Raw genomic sequence first — 21,216 nt, forward strand, 5'->3', positions numbered from 1 at the left:
CCTGGACACCCAGGATAGGAGAGTGATGGGTTGGTTCGGCTTGTACCTAGGGTACAAGCGGGGCGTGTGTTTTTGGGGTACCCAGCTGGGGCATTGATTCGCAAATCGCCGGGAAATCCGGTACGGCTTGTCTGCGGTTTAGCATCATAGTAAGAACTGAAAGATAAAAATGGAGCTGAAAAAGGAAATCTTATTGCTTACCACATGCTTGAAAGTAGCACAGGTGCTTACATAGAATGGTTAGTTAATGAACCAATGTGGCTATTAATAAAAATCGAATATATGGACGCACGCTTAGTAATGCTTCCTGCCAATGTAATAAACCCACAAGCCAGATAGCCTTGTATATCCTTAGAGTCTTTTCTTTTCTCATATTGGGTAAGTCTTGCTGAGTATAATTGAGTACTCAGGGTTTTATTCCCCCTGTTGCAGGTGACAGGTGGATGCTAGAGCTGACTCTTGTGTGTGGATTTCTTCTGGTGGGCTCAGCGAGGATTCCTTTACGCTGCGATCATAGTTATTATTTATAACTCTCACCAAATACTTTTATAAATGAAAGTTTTATAATCTGTTATCGTAGTTTATATATTAATACTTCATCATGTCATTAATAGATGTTTATTTCCGCTGTAATTTTGATCACATATTTATATTCCGCTTTAAATTAAATTGTTCATAACTCTGATAATATGATTACATTCTGCTGTTATACAATAACTATTATACTCTGATGTTGTACTAAAAGTGATGTATGAAATGGTTAAGAATGATGTAAGCTTTGTTCTCTCATTTGTGATCCTGATGGCAAAAATGTGGATTTTCGGGTTCTCCCCTGGGGTGTGCCCGATGGAACCGAGTAATTTAGTGTTCTCCCTTGAGTGCTTAGTGTCTAATGAAAGACAAGCACTCCTGTGAGGCATTAGATTAGACGGTTCTGCCACAGTGCGGTTCAACACTGAGAACCAAACAATATTGTTAGCTTTTAGAGATGCAAGGCGGGTTATTCACCAACCCTAAAAATTGTGCCTATTTACGGGTTTACAGAAAACCTGCCTTGCATTCTAGTCAGCTTCGGTTCTAGGATCCGATCATTCTGGATCACCTCACGTCACAAAACCAAACATGCTGTAAAGTATATTTTTTTACAAATTTCTAAAACTTTGCATACAACTCTAGGTGCGGTTATGTTCTACATACATGAAAAGTTTTTTACTTTCAGGCTCCAATTTGATCACATTTGAATACAAGGAAACCCGACGTCCGCTTCACTCACAAAAGTGACTCATGCAACCCAGTCCTCTCTGGTGCACTGTGGGCTAACAAGTGTTTGGTTAGGTACAGTATATGTGAACTGGAATGGAGGCAGCCGGTCATGCATGCATATGGCTGACTCACAGCTGTTACAACAACTAAAGAAAGGCGACCTATTGTAGGGCTTATTTGGATGTATTCATATCCAACTCAATCCATATGTGTTGGAGTACATGAATTGAGGTGGATACAAGTGCATCCAAATAAGCCCCACTAAGACCGACATTGATGACGTCTCCAGTGCCACAATCCACTCGAACACATATGAATTGAGGTGCATACGAGTGCATCCAAATTAACAAGGCCATAGGCGGTGACCTATTCATGTAGGGATGCTCGTCGGATTGTCTACAAGCTTGTTGATGGATGGCGACATGCAACAGAGGCTCATGTGCATTAACTAGGTGTGGCGGCCCTCGATGGCTAGTGCCATTTGGGGTAGAGGCAACCCTTGTCTGTCAATGGTACCATCAGAACATTTACGCACAAACGCCTATGACCTAGTTGGTGTAGTTACATCTCCCGTGAATTGTGATAGTGACTTATTGCAGTTATTGCCTCGGTGGTTCGCCTCTCCTGGTAGTTGCAAGTTTAGTGCTGTAATGTGGTTGGGTGTGTGGGTTTAGGAGGTGGAGTAATTTGTTGTGAAGGCCCTGCCTGGATCCCCACTGAGACTTGACATTGATGACGTCTCCAGTGCCACACTCCTTGTTAGAGGCTTTGTTGTTAGATCCTTTACCACGTCGAGTCCCAATTGAAAATCTCACCTATTCGGTCAGCTTTAGACACATATGTGAATGCCTTTCTCCTCCTTGAGGCATTCTCTCCTCCTAAGCTCTTTGCTTGTCTGCTACGGCGCAAGGTGGCATTTGATTTTTCCGTTGCTTTGTTGGCTTTGTGAGCGATGTTTGTCGTGGTGGTTGTCTTGCTATCGCTTTCACTGTGAGGGTGATCATTTTTGTTTGGTGTGCATTGTTGTGTATTGCTTCTTATCTACTCATATGTACCATTATAATTTTCTTACCCATAGCTTTTTGAAAAAAAAAGACTAAAAAGGGATGACAAATTGACAATTTTTTACTAGTACACTTGCACTAGGAATCTGTTATTGGAACTTGAAAATGCAAATGAAATTTGATATTACTTTTATCTTCAAAACATGATTGAACTGTAACTTGAAACTTTGCATGTATACAAGATGATCCATCGCTAGAGTTGTGCAAAGCTTTTTTCCTCTAGCTTCTAGATATTTATTTTAACTTTTTTTTTTGCATCTTTTCACTTTCAGCTTAGGGCATGTTTGCTTAATTATACCAGCGACTAACTGTTAACTGGTAAAAATTAGCCCTAGGTGATCCCAATAAGAGGACCATCATGTGGTCTAAAAATTAGCCAAGATCTTGGCAAGTTGTTAGCCTATTAGCCAAGCACAACTAACTAAAGAAGGGCTAATAGTATTAGATATTTAGGAAAATTTAGAAACATTCTAATCTAGAAGCATATAAAGATATTTGTGACAATTATGTGGATGTGTGATCTACTAGCAGTCGCCACATACATGCTAATATATTGATCATATGAACAAAGATAAAGACTAGGATGTACCCTTTAGTGGGACTAGTGCTTAGGGCACTAATGGCATTGTTACTTGGGTCAGCCATGACCAATTTTTGTTCATTCTATTCGATCAAAAGCTAATGCAGTGCAAATAGGAACTCATGTACTCATTCCCATTTGCCTTGTGCCAACCACCAGGATGTAGTCGAACAATTGGGAACAGGGAGTGAGCAGTCGTGTGGAATGCTCCCCAAAAATAGGGAGTGAGCAGCCTGAACCAATGTGGTGGACACTGGCAAAACATCATCAAATTTCAAGAAAACACATCTGAACTCTTGTGCTAAAGCTATGAATAACCATCTTAGAACATGGAAGAGAAAGTATGTGAAGATCAACAAACTCAGGAGATTGAGTGTTGCTCTTTGGGATGAAGTCAACTTTGTGATTTACTTGATCATGTGCATTATACAAGCTACATTGTAGTATCCTTGTTGCCATAAGTCTTATTGTAATATTGTCTTCTAGTTAGCCTAGTTTGCTTACTAGGGTTCTCCCAGTTTGCCTACTAGTTGGTCAAATAGTTTGTGTATTTATTGCAAGGACCATAAATCTGATGCTGAATTTTTAAACAAGCCTATTATTGAGCATTATGGTGAGATGGCTACTACCTTTGTTGCTACTATGTCCACATGGAAGTATGCAAAGGGGTCAAATGAGCCTCTAGCAACTAGAATTGGTGAAAATGAACAAGCTAAAAGATAGTGGTGATGGTAATAATACTAATGCTGCTGCTAATGATGAAAAGGAAAGATAATTGAAAGGGAAAGGGAAGATGGACTGATACATGCAATGGAAGATGTTGGTGAAGGACTCTCTTGTGCTATAGAGAAGGATGGAGTAGGCGATGAACTTCTCAAAGGTATGCATGATGATGTTGTTTGTAGTCTTCTAGGCTTTGATGGCACCCATTTATCATTTTACCACGAGCATCTGGTTGGCCATCCAAGCAAAGCTAGAGCTTTATGTTATCTGTCATTCGCTCACAAGTGAAACTAGGCTGCAAAGTTCACCTGTGAGAATTTTCCAGCAAACTAAAGATATGACTCTTGTGCCTTGTTGCACGCACTATACCATAGCCAACAATTAGCATCGGACAAGGGTCGCTAAAACAGATTATTAACAACCAACAATTGGTCGCTATAAATTTCTAACAGATCATCGATCGCTATTTTTTCTTGTACCGACTCTGCATCGGTCGGTATATAGATTTAGCTGTTTCCTCGGACAATCGGTCGCTAAAAACAAGAATTAGGGTCAAATGATCTATTCTTTACTGCACATGCACCTGTCTACTTATTGGATCCTAGCTTAATACCATAATACTTATATTGGATTGCATGTGGATTTCAGGCATGTAGTTATGGGAGGTGCCAGTAAGCAGCATGCTTGATGGTGTCGACAAGCTATTTAGAGTTCTCATGGAAGTGGTCAAAAAGGTGTGGAGCTCTCAAATGTGTTTCTAGCCTGTAGATTTTAGATTGCTAGGGTATATAGGATTGGTCTTCTGTATACTTAACTCTTTAGAAGTTCATGGGTTGTGTGCCTGTGTGGTAGGTGCCTTGTAGAATTTATCCAAGTACAATTATACAAATGTTGATTTCAATGAATATATGAGATCTGTTTATACAATTATGTGGTTGATGTGTACTGTGAACTTGTATGGATGTTAAACAAGCCTAAACTTATATGGTATAATGTGAAATTAATTATATAATTACCAGTTCATAGCGACAGATTATTGGTTGGTAAAAAGTTTTATATCCTCAAACCTTTGGTCGCTAAAACTTTGTAACAGATAATTGGTCGCTATAAATATAGCATCCAACTATCGATCAATATAGGCCATGTCAGTCGCTATAGATTTATAGCGACGCCACTTACCGCGACTATTACATTGGTCGGTATAACTTTATAGCGACTCTTTTGCAGTTGCTACAGATTGGCTATGGTACAGTGACGCATGAGTACTACAACTACTTTGCGTGTAGCCCATAAACAATGCACCATGTTATTTTATATTATGTAGCAAATGTGCTTATGCCCCATCAAACAATGCATTGTGGGTTATTATTTATGTATTTTGTAGCTAATGTGTGCAAGTTCTAAGCCCTGTTATTTTAAAGCTATATAATGATTATATTTTGATTGCATAGTGCAGGTGTCTATCAAGCTATCATGTGTTCTATGATACTCCCTATGTCCCTAAATGTTTCTTGCCACGATTTACGTGTCGATGACTTTGACTCGATTTATAGAAAAAATACGTGCAATATTTCTATTTCTAAATAAATTTATTAAAAAACTAGATTCAAATATCTATCCAATGATACTAATTATGTATCATAAATATTAATATTTTTTAATATATATTTAGTCAAAATTGTTTCTCAAAAAACGAAAACAACAGACATTTAGGGTCGGAGTGAGTAGGTTGTAGCTGATGTGCACGTTTGAAGGGGTACCATCATCAGTTTGGTAGGAGGTGACCACATCTACCCTGTTCATCCTCGTTAATCTAACCAAAATAAAAAATTGTTCACATATAGCATGGATAATCACATCCCAAAAATCCAAAATCCATAGATATCCAAACACTCTATTTCACTAGCCCCTTTAGTCCACCAGTTAATGGAGTTGTAGTTCAATTGTGCTAGGATTTGCTTCTTTTCTTTTTTACTTTAGTTCAACTGTGCAGCAGCCAACAACTAAACAAATGCTCAAATAATGTTTTTGATGCCGTGAGTGTTGAATGACGTGTACTCCAAAGCGATGCCGCATCAGTTCAATAGTAAATAGTACAATACAAGCCTGATGACAGAAATATAGTCATTAGACACAGGCACTGCAATCAATTTGAGAAATAGCTCGATGATAGAACACTGTTAACACTGTTCTGACTGATTTATTATAAGAAAAAATACTAGTTTCGACTTGAAAAAATAAGCTAAAAAGTACGGATTACAAGACAAATGAACAGGACCCAGAAAATATAGAACTGACTTTAGAGAATCTGTCGCGGAACTTTTCTATTTTGAGAAGATCAATTTAGGGCGCGTTTAGGTGGCAAAATTTTTGGTTTTGGCTAATGTAGCACTTTCGTTTGTATTTGATAATTAGTGTCTAATGATGAACTAATTAGGTTCGAAAGTTTCGTCTCGCGATTTCTTACCCAATTGTGTAATTAGTTTTATTTTTCAGTCTACATTTAGTACTTTATAATATGTGCCACAAGATTCGATGCAACACTTTAAGCCTGAAAATTTTTAGGAATCTAAACAGGGATCTTATGTATGTATCCAAAACTAAGGTGAGTGCTACTCGTACTTTCATCACAAAAGAACAGAAAAGGACACAACACACACAAGGGAAGGGAACCATGCATGTGCGTCATACTGCCATCACGTGGTGCGGCCCCCTCTCGGGAGATCCCGAGCATCCGGTGATCGTGCCCGAGCGTTCTGCCGTCCACGTACGGAATCACAGTGACAGTGGTGAGTGTGGCCATGCTTTGCACGATGCTACATCGAGATCGACGACCACGCCGGGAACCAAAACCCGTAGGTGTTGGATGCGTTTATTAGAGCAGAATTAAACTAAATTTTATTCTATTCCATTTCAATATATATAGAATAAAGTAAATACACATATATCTAAAAGGCCGTAGAAACGTGTGTTGGGTCCACGCATGGCCCAGACGCACGGAGTGGCATACAGTACGTACGTAGAAAATTTCAGATTATATTATGCAGATGATAAGAAGCCAACTTGTGATCCCTTGTCGTCTACAGTTGCCACTTGCGTAGAGGCACCGACGGCCGATTGCGACGAGTGCACACTACACGCCCCTACGCGTCGGTGAATGATCCATGGGCCCATTGTAAAATTGATGATGGCATCGTGAACGAGAAGGACAAGGAGCAGGATTTACCAATTTACCGTTTCACGCTAGTCGCAGCCATGGTTCGGAATTTAGATCGAGATTTCTCAGCTCTATCAGTGACCTCTAGTAAATATATCTAGTGGTAATTTTGTTTTTATTTGTTCGGATGATTTTCGTTTAGATTTTCAAATTTTAGTTAAAAATTGTGCAAAATTAAAAAAATTCGGACCGAATTTTTAGGGATTTTCGTTCCTGCCAATCCCCCCTTTTTTTTTAGGATGTCAGTGACCGTAGAAGCACAACTGCACAAGCACATAAGCACTTGACAATAATAAAACATCCAAGGAAATTTGTCCTCTCTCTCATAGGAGGAGTTCGTAGCTAGAGTCACTTAACTGAACAAGCCGTGATTAGAAAGCATCGAATGAGATAATTAAATAGGCGATGACACCGAGACTTTGTCATGTTGCCTCCGCAGTTTCCTCTGGTTACTGCCCAACTAGCTAGTAGTGTTTGTTTCTTAAATTAATTCACTGGCTGTTTTATTTGCATTATTGTCTCCTCCAGTTGCATGGTCTCCTTCTCTAGGATTTGGTCTTCGTGACCTTGTCGATTAGAGGATCGATAATTGAATCCACCTCTTTCTTTATCTCGTCAACCTGCCAATAGTAATGTCAGCGAAGTGAAACAATTATCCTCTTTATTTATACAGAACTAGTCTATCAATCCATGTTTTAGAATGGTCTAGAATCTTATGCTATATACGGAGTAATACTCCCCCCATCTCAAATTATAAGTTATTCTAACTTTCTTAGAAAGTCAAAGCATTTTAAGTTTGATTAAATTTATATAATAAAATAATAATATTTATGATACCAAATAAGTACCATTATAATCGTCATTAATTATATTATCATAGTATACGCATTTGATGTCATAAATCCTTATAATTTTTTCTATAATTTTGATCAAACTTGAGATGCTTGGACTCTCTAAGAAAGTTGAAATGACTTATAATGTGGAGTGGAAAGAGTAGTGTAATACCCTAGCCCATTAGTAGTCTACAGTAGTTGTGAAGTTGGCCCATGTGGCCCAAGTGTCATATATACATATGTGGTTGTGGTTGTGGTTGGTGGGTTTAAAATCACCTTGGAAGTTTAGGAGGGTGAGGGCCAACTTATAATCCTTATTGTTTCAAACGGAGTACCTCCGTGTTAACCCTTTTATACGAAGCGAGGACGAAAGTGTAAGCGAGGTGCTACGTGTATGCAAGCCCGTTCCACGTGCGGAGCTGGGCCATATAAGTAGTTTTGCACGTGGAGTGTTACGAGTAGGTATCAAATTAAAAGTTTGTAAATAAATTTAGGGTATGTAATGTAAATAAATTTAACATATACATCCAATCAAAATTGATTATTTTTTACTCTCTCTCTCTCTCTTCATTTTCTAACACAATACTCGTTTGAATACTTAATTAATAATTTATTTGTGCTTGTGATAAATTTAATAATTACTCTATATGTAATTTCATCCTTGGCATTGCACCTCATGAGTTTCAATGCGTATTTTTCAAAACCTTATTATCTCAAGTTATATATCACATTTTTATCTCTTGTTGTGACATCATAAATCTATATTTGTTTTTGTACCTTTTGATCTTATTAGTTGTTGCAAGTCTTTCATTCATATGTTAAGTTCAAACTCTCTTATTATATCTCTATTCATTTTTGCCTTTTATATTTTATTAAAAATCTATTCTAGGTCTCCACAATTAGTTACCACAATGGCATAAACCATGTTTTCAGCATGCATCATAGCACCAGATGTTAAACTTCCTTTACCAAAGAATTTTATGTGTAGTAGTATTGTTTATAAAGAAAATATATTGTTTTAAACTCAATTGTCAATATTGATATTTCATATTTTTTTATTGAAAATGTACAAACTTACCCAAAGTAAGGGCATCTCCAAAAGTCTTTCTACAGTCATTCTCTAAATCATGCATCATTTGGAAAATCGTTTGAATAAAAATTGCTTTCCATATCTTTCCATTATTGAATAACTTTTCAATATCTTGTGCGCACTCTAGAGAGTCAACCCCGTTGTCCATCTTTGGCTCCCGAGAAATTCGAAATAGATGATGGCTATATTTAGATATCCATTTAGATAAGCTGTTTGAGGATTTTGTTTCATCAAAATCTCTATTTCTAACAATTAGGAAGAATATAGAGAATCTTCTAGAGTTGCCCTAACAACTTACTAAAGTTATTGTCATAGTGTCTCATATAATTTAAAATAAACTCTCAATATCATTGTTATATTATGAGAACATTTTTCATGGTCGATAAACTGTAAAAATATATTTATTGCTAATGTATGCATGCATATTTGGTCTACATGGTCGAGTGGATTAATTGTTCGCTTGGCTTTAGCTTTTTTTTTTTCAATATCTCTTCTCTTTACGGATCCTCCTAGAGTAGGAAGAAGAATGACAACGGGAAATAGTAACAGTAATAGTAATAAGGGGCGGGACTAAAGTTTAAAAGGTGTCTCATCGGATGTTACATGTGGTGTCACATGGGGTATTCGGATACTAATAAAAAAATAAATTACAGAATCTGTCAATGATCCGCGAGACGAATTTATTAAGCCTAAGTAATCCATCATTAGCACATGTTTACTGTAGCACCACATTGTCAAATCATTGACTAATTAGGCTTTAAAAATTTGTCTCGCAAATTAATCTCAATCTATGTATTTAGTTTTATAATTAGTCTATATTTAATACTCTATACATGTGTTAAACATTCGATGGGACCACGACTAAAATTTAAAAGTTTGAACAAACACAATAGCCGTTGTGCAGTTGACGGTGAATAGCTTAGGGGGGCTCACGAGCAGCGAGTGCCCTTTGTTTCTTTGTGAGCCTGCTTGTCAATCAATAGTTTGGCGGGCAAAATAAATGTAGCTGTATGTTCACATGTGCCATATATATAGTCAAAACGACGACCCCACTGGTACTCCATGATCGTACCAAACTACTCCACCAAGCCATCATGGAAGCACGTACTACCAGCAGCTGCAGTAATAATGGGAATTGGGTAAAATTAAAGTAGTAAAACCAACCTTCTCAATTAGGGCCTCAGCTTTGTCGGCATCTTCCTCGATCTCATCCGCGATCGCCTTAATCTTGGAGGCTGCCTGCTTCAGAGTTTCATTGCCGGGGAGCGCTTCGGCAACCTCGTCGGCGACCTTCTCGGTCGCCTCCGCCACCGTGTCGATCACCTCGATCGCCGCCTCCGCCGCCTTCTCTACGTTATCTGTTACACAAAACTTGCTATCAGCAAAGTATATGCATACTATGCTAGAAGATGATGATTTCGTTCGTCACAAATTAAGTGGTGGACACTGTGTCGTCTCCGTGTTTATATATACCTTCTAATGTTCTGAACCTTCTGTAGAGAGGTACTGCTGCAGCTATGGCCGCACCAAACATCCAGGGCCTGACAAAGCGGAGAAAATAGGCCGGTTTGCAACGCGAGAAGGAAATTGATCGAGTAAATTTGGAAACTGAATCTGAAAAATGAACAAGCAAGTATCTGTTTTCGTCACACTCACCATGATAAAACTGAAAGCAGGTCGGGAATTGGGATTATGAGGTTTCCGCCAGACGAATTTGCAGAGGCTGGATCTACTGCACGAATTCTGAACAAAAACAAGCGAAACTTTATATGTGTTCATGAAACTTACTGTGTGCAAAGAAACAAGATACTAAAACACAGAGTCTTGAAAGGACATATATGGTGCTAGATAGTGCATATATCCTAGGATCTGTGACTGTGTCACTGTGATGAGGTTTAAGGGAGAGATGCATTTTACCGTGTACTTCTTTTGATCGGGCTCGTGCCTGAAGAATTCGTCGTTGAGCCGATAAGACTTTGCTGGTGAGCATGAGGTGATACGGAGATCACTGGAGTCCCGCGGCGGCGAGGAGGAGGAGAAACCACAAGGGCGGTCTGAAGTGCCAAGCCTCGGGAAGCAACCGAAGAACAGAGCGCGGCCATGTGTGGGATTTAAATGATACTTCGTTTTGGTTGTAGCGCCGAAGAAGCTACTCTTTGGTGATACGTATGTAACTAGTTTATTGCCTGGAGAAGAGAACTGCTTCTGTTGCTGTCTAATTCTGGGTAATCCTCGCCGTGAAATCTATCTATACCACTCCGAACCAGCTAGCAGTATATATGAACGGAGAAACTAACCAATGATGATACACAGCAAGAAGAGATATATAGAGGTGAGCCGAAAAAAACCGGGAGACCGAAAACCAAGCCTGAAAAAACCAGGACTAGACCCGAAGTACGCTCTGGTTTTTTTGGGTACGGTTTGGCTAGGCCACACAAAGCGAATCTTTATCCCGTTTTTTTTTTTTTTTTGAATTAGCTTGTACCTCCTTATCCCGGTTGTTCAGTCAAGGAACTGTCGGGCATTTAGTTTACTCAGGAAAATGGAGTTGGACCAGTCTCCAGTCCCCAACGACACGGGCCATCGTGGTCCACCCACACAGGCATGCATGCTACACGGCTAACTGCTGTAGCAGTGTCCCTCACCTCGTCATCCCAAGCTTGCAAGTTTACATCTTGAGTAGGTGCTAATCAGTTACTTGCTCGAGGATGACCAAGGAAAGATCTAAGTGGAGGGATAGATGGCGCTCATTGTGTTCACCATGCTATGCAAGGAGACAAAGGGCATGCAGACGCTGGTCCTGTTCGCTAAGTAAAAAAATAAGTTGAAAAATACTATTATTGATTGATTTACTATAAGAGAAAAACAATGGTCGGTAAACGAAAAGGGCCGCTATAGCTCCCAAACAATGTCCCACGCGGGACCCGCGCAATATAGAGTCCATGTGCCGAGAACTCAGCAAGTCAGTGCATGATTTGGAAGTGCCTACAAGTGGCTCATTTCTTGGATTATTGGCACGTTCAGAGTTTTAGATGCATGCATGATATTGATTGACGGGCATGTCTATTATCTTTCATCTTATTACAATAGTGTTGAAATAAGTCGTTACGGTCGCCGGTCTACAAATCACCGCATTAATAAAAAAAAATGAAAACCAACCTACATCATTAGATTTTGTGACAATTTAACGGTTTAGATTTAAAATTAACCAAAGAATCCATGACTAATATAATTAATAAATTGTAAATTTGGAATTATAAACACACATATACTACAAGAGATATCAAACGCTATCAAAGTAAAAAAAAAAATCGATCATTGAATAACTTCCAATCCTCTTCGCTCCTCTCCACACCGTGCTGTTCATTTTGCCATTTCAACATGTCCCCTCACGATAGCCTTAACGGGCTTGCTATCGCCCGGACGACCGGATGGATGGGGCGTCCGGACGCCCGCGCCTACATTCGTTTCGCACGCCGTTTCGCGCGCTCACGCATGGGCCCGTGCCGCCCCTGAACGTCACTAGCATTGAGAAAGAGGGGGAGGGGGCGGCGGATGCCAACCGACGCTGGGAGGAGGATGAGACACCGAGGCGAGGCAGCAGAAAGCGAGGATGGAGATGCAACACCTGATCTACTTTTGAAACATCCAGATGCAATATTTACAACATATGCCTGAAGGCAGATGAAACACTTGAAATACGCATCTGAAACACTTACAAAAACACTTGAAAAATATTGTAAAACATAGCAACATCCAGATAAAAACACCTGTAACATATGTGTAAAACATATGCAACATCCAAAATAAACACACTTGCAACATACATCTGGAACAGAAGCTTGCAACATAGGTGTACAACTATTGCAACATATGCAACATCCCTCCACTTTGTCAACATCCGTACAACATACCTCTGAAACATGAAACACTTGAAACATACGCTTGCAATATGCGCTTTTAGCGCAACATCTCCTTGCCGCTTGGGAGAATAGAGGCTCGTCGGCGTGTGTTCACCGGAGGCAGCGGCCTCGGGCGAGGAGCGGAGAAGATGGCACCGACATCGAGTTCAAGGAGGCAACGGATGGATCTCGAAAGAGGGCGGTCAGCGGTCCTCGGCTCCCACCCCAAGTTCAAGGAACCTACGGTCCTCAGCGGTCGGTGGTCTGGGGCGCGGGGAGCAAGCGTGGGAGCGCGACAGGTGGGCCGGGAGGAATGCGCGATGCCGGGTCGGAGCAACGAAGAGGTGGGGGGGGGGGGGGCGCGGCCGCGCTAGTGGCCGGCGGGGTTGCAGGCGATGGCGCGGTGCTGCGAGCTGTGCCCAGTGTGCGATGCCTCAGGGAAGGAAGAGGGCCACGAGGCAAGAAGACTTTTTTTTTAGAAACTCTCGAGCAGAAGGGGTAGTTGGGCCAGCGTCGTGGCCCAGGAGCGTCCAGGGCGAACGGACGCCGGCTTGCCAGAATTAGCGTAGCCTTAAACTCACCGAGTCTCTCTTCCCCCATGTTCTTGGTCTAAAAAGTTTTAGCGTCACCATCAGTGCTGATAAAGGATAAACAACAAAAAATGGATATGTCGATTACAATGATCGTGGCTCAAATACAATGAATATAGATTTTGTCAGTGACCACGAAATCATGATAAAACCACATTGGCTTTCGATATCTTTTCACGTGCAATCGGTCCATCGATTCTCTAAAGCATATGCATGCGAGAATTTCGCGAGCCACGCAAAGCACATCGTTCAGCTTCTCTTCTGATAAGTGATAACACGCGGAGACAAACGCGTCCATCAAAGCATGGCCCACAAACAGCGTGGTTGAGTGGCCTAGGTATCAGCAGGGTCTGATGTTAGGAGCTCACGATGTTAGTGAAAGTATTCCACTCGTAATTCACGAAGACTTGAGTCATTGATAGACATTGGCAGATCGAGCACGACAACGACGGTGACCAGCGGTTGCTTGATGCACCTATAGTTAGCTGCTCAGGGCCGCCGATACGTGGCCTAGCTGATTGCTATTGGGGCTAGCTGCTCGATCGGTGGAGCCAATGGCCCGGCCGGCGGTCGACGTGCTTCCGATGATCAAAGACGCAGGTGCATGACTCATGAGTCATGCCGCGTGGAACACGCCGGCTACGGAGGCGTACGTGTGGACCGACAGGACAAATGCTACGAGACGCCCGACCAACGCAGCCTGGCTTTACTGCCGTCGCACGCACAGTGGCCCGTCGTGCAGCGTACGACGAGATTGCGACCAAGCGAGGCAGCTCCAAGTCGACATGAGACCACCGGCGCCTGTCTCATCTCTCTGCAGCGGCGAGTTGCTTGGTGCTTTCTCCCGATGGCGAGACGAACGAGCGCCCAGCGACAGCGGTCACGTTTTTGTGTGTGTGTGGGTGGGGGGTTGGGGGTATGATGCGTTTGAGGTGGCCACCAGAGAGGTAACGCCAAGGTGACACCAGACCGCCGGCATCGAAATGCAGCGCGCGATCTGTTTGCCACGTACAATCCCTTGACCACATCCAAGCAAAGCACGTTGATGCTGAGAGTGACATCACTGTAAAACAATCACGGGAGTAAAAGTTCTTTTTGGACCATTACACAGTTAGTATTCCATCCCGTGGCCTAGACGTCAGGCTGCAGCAAGGTAACTAGTACCGTAATTTATAGTTTCTACCAGGAGTTGGCCATCACTCTTCTGAGTGAGAACATATGCTTGTTGGAGAAGTGGGTACGAAGAACTAATATTTCTGCTTGAGGAACCTGCTAGAAGAAAATTAGACGAACTATAAATGGATACGAAGGACTGAAACTGCGACCAAATGGTGGGTGAAACTTGGCCTCCTGTTCGCTTGGTCGTAAACGATCGTGAATTATAAGTTAAAATAGTATTTTTCTCTCACTACTAAACTAGCCAACAATAATAATCCACGATCGTTTCAGCCGAAACGAACAGGCTCTATATGTCCAATTCTGACAACACGCGCCTCTCTTCTAGTAATCGTTAAGGTCGTACATGCCAACTAGTAATGTGTCAACTCTAGGAACAATTAGGAAAGTCCCAAGTACTCGTGGAAGCAATATGACAAATTAAGTAATAACTAAAAGACTCGCTAAGTAGCTAGCTGACAAAAACTCAAACTAATGATGTAAAACAAGAACTGAGCTGCAACGCTAAGTACCTAGCCTGACAGAAATTCTAATTATTTGTGGAAAATAACAACTGAGCTGTAAAACTAAAGTAAGCAGAAAGAAACCTAACTGCTACACTTAGATACTACTACTCACACGCAAACACACGGAAGCAAGAGAATTAAGAAAAAGACACAATTAATTGAAGAAGGCAATACTTCACTGTTGAACCAATGATGGCAAGAACAGACAGCTGTGCTGATTTACTACAGGTTGCTGTTACTACAGGTTGCTGCGCGCTGGAAATTCAGAAGAAAAAGCTAAGCTGCTATTAGTCCGGTGAAGTCAAGAAATTCAACACGGGACAAAAGCACAGGAAGAATTGCTTGACCGAGAAAATAAAACTTATCTTGAACAGACTAAGTCCAGATTCAAAAACCGATCCAAAACTCGGAACAAATCTCAACCAATTAAGCTCAGAAATTAGAGGGGGCTTCACAAGTTCATGTGGCATCCATCTCAAATGAAAACCTCTTCCAGAGAACAAGGATTTGGTGATAATTTTAGACCAACCGACGAACCCTAGAACAAAATGGGTTTGGGGAAAACTTGAAATTAAAGGTGCCTCCTCACATGTCCTAGCACCGTTGTCCTCCAAAAATCCACACAAAAAATCTGATCAAAATGCGACGGACGAATTTCCGAGAAAATCCCAGAAAAAAGGAAAAACGAGGGAGAGGACAAGATGAGCTCGAATTTCTGAAATAAATTGATTAACCAACTATGAATACATTTGTACAAGATAGTAGCCTTCACCCATCTTCCTCCCACTAAGAAATTGAAAAACTAGAGCAAGAGGTGATTACCCTAGCCTCTCTCCCTTCTAAGCATTTGGTTAAATCTAGAGAAATGAAATTAGGGTTGCAAATAAGATGCTTCTAACACCAGCCACATCTAGTATATATATTGTCATGACTAATTACTAAAGTATCCCTACTAGCTAATAATGGATATACACCCCCGAAGGGTAAAACCGTTCAAATCTTTCCTCACGCATCTGACGGTCCCGACGTCTTCACGACCTTGCTTCGCCTTGACGCAAGCTTCATGATGCACTTGTTTGTCGATCTGTTACTCCTCGGTTTTGAGGCCAGATCGGCAGACTTGCTGCCCGCGTTTTTGAGACGAAATCGACAATCCATCTGGAGACACGTAGCCACTACCCCTTCTCCATGATGTCGAGGTGCGTCTCGTTCGTCCTTGGCCGGCTGATCGGCAAGTGCTTGCTCGCCCACCTTGACTTGGTCCAATACCTGTCTTGACTTCGATCACTATTGTTTTCACTATCATCCTCGCATCTCGACACTTGCTTGTCGACGTGTCCAAGTCTAGCCATGGTCCATCCTTCGGCCCTTGGTCCAAGACTTTGTATCTGTCCTTCACCGTTTCCAGTCCATCACGCACAGACTTCTTGTTTGATCCTCTCCGTTGCTGTCAACCGTCTCATGCTCAACACCTGCACATCCACACAAGCTAAGAGACATGTTGCACTGATAACTCATGCATCGGTTAGAGCATCTCCAAGAGTGCCCCATATTTTTCTCCGCAAAACTCAATGTTTTTCAACTCCCAAAAGGGTATTGGGAGAAAAAAGAAGGCCATCTCCAAGAGTGCCCCATATTTCACTTCCAAAAAATCAAAATCTTGGTCCCACACACTTTTTCCTACGTGTTTTTTTCCTCGCGAGGTCGCGAACCCCATCGCATCTAGATCGCGACCGCTTCCCTTCATCTTCCTGCCAATCGACAGCCTTCAGCAGCCGCTGGCAGCCAGCCACGGCAGGCACCCTGCTGGCCGTCGGGCCTTTCTAGCCAGCCGTCGGGACCTACCAGCCGGCCACCAGTCTCAGCAGGCAAGCCACCCTTGGCCAGCTGCACCGGAGAGGCACTGTAGGCCGCACAAGATCGCCTAGCTGTGATCAGTAAGCCACAGCCGGTCGGTATCCTCTCCTGGCCGCCTACAGCCAGCCGACATCCTCTTCCGACCGGCCAGAATAGGCTGGGGGTGTCTCCCCCAAGCCAGTGCTGGCTGCCGTCATTCACAGACAGGCTAGACGCCATGAGTGCTTCCAAATCACTCCTTCAAAGAGAATTGGATGATTCATCTTCAAAAGATGATGATCATTTGATCTTGTCGACTGCTCAAATTATGGAAACATTTTCGAATACTAAAGGAAGACAGGGTGGTTCTATCCTAGGCCATCAAGTTATTTATCGAGATAAAGAAGGCGGCCACCAAAGGATGTTTCAAGATTATTTGGCATCCGGCATACGGCCCTCATTTATTCTGTTGGAGGTAGGCGTGCTCTCACTTGTGATTGCTACACCCTATGTAGTTAATTAATATATGAGTTGTTTAATTTTTTTGTTTGTTTCAGGTGAGTAGGGAGCTTTTCCTACCTATAATGAATGTTGTAAAATCATACGATGACTATTTTGTGTAAAAAAGGAGTGCGACCAATGTACTTGGATTAAGTTGCTTCCAAAAAGTCACTACAACATTTTGTAGCTAACATATGGGGTTCTAGCTGATGCTACGGATGAGTATGTTTGCATTGGAGAAAGTACCGTAATTGAGAGCCTACATAGGTTCATTGCTGCAATAGTTGATATATTTGAATATGAATACCTAAGATTTCCTACTGAGGCTGACACCACACGATTACTGGCACTCGACGAGCAAAATGGTTTTCCTGGTATGTTAGGGTGAAAGGTCCTAATGGCTAGAGGGGGGTGAATAGCCTATTAAAAATTTCTACAACAACACTAAGACAAATGATTAGTCAATAAGATGGCTAAGTGAATTTTGCGCTAGCACTATACTTGGGGTTGCAAACCACCTACCCAATTCTTTTTTCTATGATCTCTAGTTTATCACAACAAAGCTATATCTCGAATTAACACCTAGGTGATCAATCTAGCAAAAGTGATACAACTAAGTACTACACTATCTAGTCTTGACTACCACAAGCTCTATACAAATGAATGTACAATGAAATACAAGAGAGTGGTAGAGAGGTATACCGCCGTGGTAAGTGATCAATCAATGAATACCAATGAATACCAAGGAGACAATCAAGGCACAATGATTTTTCCTCCGAGGTTCACTTGCTTGCCGGCAAGCTAGTCCCCGTTGTGGCGATACACTCACTTGGAGGTTCATGCGCTAATTGGCATCACACGCCAAACCCTCAATAGGGTGCCGCACAACCAACACAAGATGAGGATCACACAAGCCACGAGCAATTTACTAGAGTACCTTTTGGCTCTTTGCTGGGAAAAGGTCAAGAACCCCTCACAATCACCACGATCGAAGCCGGACACAATCGCCAACCTCCGCTCGATGATCCTCACTGCTCCAAGCCGTCTAGGTGGCGGCAACCACCAAGAGTAACAAGCTAAACCTGCAGTGAAACATGAATACCAAGTGCCTCTAGATGCAAACACCCAAGCAATGCACTTGGATTCTCTCCCAATCTCACAAAGATGATGAATCAATGATGGAGATGAGTGGGAGGGCTTTGGCTAAGCTCACAAGGTTGCTATGTCAATGCAAATGGCCAAGAGTATGAGCTTGAGCCGGCCATGGGGCTTAAATAGAGAGCCCCTACGAATAGAGATGTTGTCTCCTCTGTCTAGTGAAACACGGGCTGATCGGACGCGCCGGTCAGGTTGACCGGACGCTGGACCCTAGCGTCTGGTCGCTTGATGCTCGCCATGTGTCATTAGCCTTAAATGCTGAGCATCCGATCTTAACGGCTAGTCTGCTTCACGCCACATGTTAAGTTGCGACCGAACGCACTGCTTAAATTGACTGAATGCTCCATCACTAGAGTCCGATCATTTCCAGTAAGGTTCCAGAGAGGTAAAATCATGACCGGACTCATTCGATCACAGGTGACCGGACATGGCTTAGGGTCCGGTCCTCACTGGCTTGTTCTGATGCTTGCGTCAGCGTACGTCATAGCCTAACCGGATGCACCCCCAATGCGTCTGGTCCTATTTCTTCTCAGCGTCCGATCAAAGAACTTAGAGTGGCCTTCACCGTGCACCACTAACCGGGCGTAGGGTCAGAGTCCGGTCACTGCCCAAGGCAGAGTTTGATCAATACGAAATAGCTCCTTTTGACCCCAAACTTCACCACCCTTGATCAAATGTGCCAACCACTAAGTGTATCACCCTGTGCACATGTGTTAGCATATTTTCACAAATGTTTTCAAGGGTGTTAGCACTCCACTAGATCCTAAATACATATGCAATGAGTTAGAGCATCTAGTGGCACTTTGATAACCACATTTTGATATGAGTTTCACCCCTCTTAATAGTACAGCTATCGATCCTAAATGTGATCACACTTGCTAAGTGTCTCGATGACTAAACCAAAAAGCTCCTATCAATTTCACCTTTGCCTTTAGCTTTTTGTTTTTTCTCTTTCTTCTTTTCCAAGTCCAAGCACTTTATTATCACCATGGCATCACCATCATCATGATCTTCACCACTGCCTCACCACTTGGAATAATGCTACCTATCTCATGATCACTTAGATGAACTAGGTTAGCACTTAGGGTTTCATCAATTCACCAAAACCAAACTAGAGCTTTCAATCTCCCCCTTTTTGGTAATTGAGGACAACCCTTACACAAAGATATGAATTGAAATTTAATTAAATCCATGTTGCTTGCCCAAGCATATTTACCATTTGTAAAAGGATATGGACAAGTTTCATGAACCCCGAATGGTAGCAATTGCTCTCCCTAGATATGTGCTAAGAGTTTGGATTGTAGCTTGCACATATGTTTAGATAGAAAATGTAGGAGTCAATGTCTACCAAATGATGCTAAGGTATAAGAGATGGACCTTTGAAGCATGATACCAATCAGAGTGCACCAATATACCATCCTTAGCACCATTAGTAACAAGACATCCACAAAAAAACTAGAATACCCCGTGAGATAAACATTAGAAGTAAGGGTCTAGTTTTCATAATATGAGCATGAGTCTAGTTACTTAACCTATGCATGCTAGTTTTTTTATTTCATCATTCAAACCTACAACTAGCATACACCACATAAGCATGGATATTGAAATTTAAAACTTGTGTCATGCAAGCAAATATATGAAATGCACATTCAAATGCACCATACAAGTTTATGAGCTTGCTCCCCCTACTTGTGTGCTTAAAATTTTAATTGATCCCCTTACTTTGTCATATCTCTCCTCCTATGTCAAATATTCAATTTCTCCCCCTTTGTTATCTTTTCACTATCTTTGTACACTATTTCTCCCCCTTTGTCATCAATGACCACAAATGTTTAATTTTAAATAGGTTGAGATTATCAATGTCAATTAATGGGGCGATGATCATTTTCTCAAATTTGGTTCAATCTAGAATATTTGTCAAAGATATTTAACTCGGTTTGATCAAGAACAAGCTTCTTCACACCTCCAAATAAGGGTTATCTTGTACCATATTGAGTTAAACACTTAGAGCTTATTTTCTAGATCAAACACTAGGTTTATAAGCCCACAAACATGTCATATGCTACCACTAGATCAAGTCAAACATAGAAGCAATAGTGGTACCATACAATCAGCAAATTCATTTGATTTTCATGAATGAGCCTATTTAATATGAAAAATGACTAGATGCACTAAACATGTCTTTAGCAAAGGATATATGCATGCCAATCAATTCATCAAAACCAAACTGGAGCTTTCATAGAGTCCATTGATTGTATGCATTAGGCATAGAAGAATTGTCCTATACAATCGCAAGGTCAGTACAAGGGGCATATGGAGGATCCCACTATTATTTTAGAGGTTGTTGCTTCGAATGATCTTTGGATATGTCAAGCCTTTTTAGAATGCCTGGGTCTCATAATGATATCAATGTGCTTCATCGGTCTCTGTTATTTGACTGTGTTTGCACAATTTTTTTAAATAAGACGAGTGGTCAAACTTGAGGTAAAAAAAGTCAAATGTCTTATAATTTAGGATGTAGGAAGTAGATGAATAATTTTTAGTCCATATATAAACATCTAAACAGGTGAACTAGTTGTTAGTCCACTAGTCACGGGCTAGTTGTTAGTTCCCTAGTCCATTTATAAGAGCTAATAGGACAAGTTATTAGTCCTAATCCATCGAACGGGCCCTCGGTCCACTAAACAAAAGTTTTTTTAGCAAATGCCACTAAGCCCTTGTTTAGTTCCACCCCCAAAACTCTACACCCTGTCACATCGAATGTGTTGGACACATGC

The 21,216-nt window shown here is 41.6% G+C and overlaps 1 protein-coding gene across 1 annotated transcript; it reads right to left on the minus strand.

The window, feature by feature from the left end:
• Positions 1-7,104: 7,104 nt before the first annotated feature.
• LOC136552498 (uncharacterized) lies at positions 7,105-11,049 on the minus strand. Its single transcript, XM_066544074.1, has 5 exons — positions 10,688-11,049; positions 10,427-10,513; positions 10,244-10,311; positions 9,935-10,128; positions 7,105-7,467 (listed from the first exon to the last, which is right to left on the minus strand). Exons 1-5 carry the CDS (start codon positions 10,870-10,872, stop codon positions 7,393-7,395), a joined length of 609 nt encoding a protein of 202 aa, XP_066400171.1. The 5' UTR covers positions 10,873-11,049; the 3' UTR covers positions 7,105-7,392.
• Between the last annotated feature and the right edge of the window lie 10,167 nt (positions 11,050-21,216).

Source organism: Miscanthus floridulus, chromosome 4, assembly GCF_019320115.1.
Source record: "Miscanthus floridulus cultivar M001 chromosome 4, ASM1932011v1, whole genome shotgun sequence".
Taxonomy (NCBI): Eukaryota; Viridiplantae; Streptophyta; class Magnoliopsida; order Poales; family Poaceae; genus Miscanthus; species Miscanthus floridulus.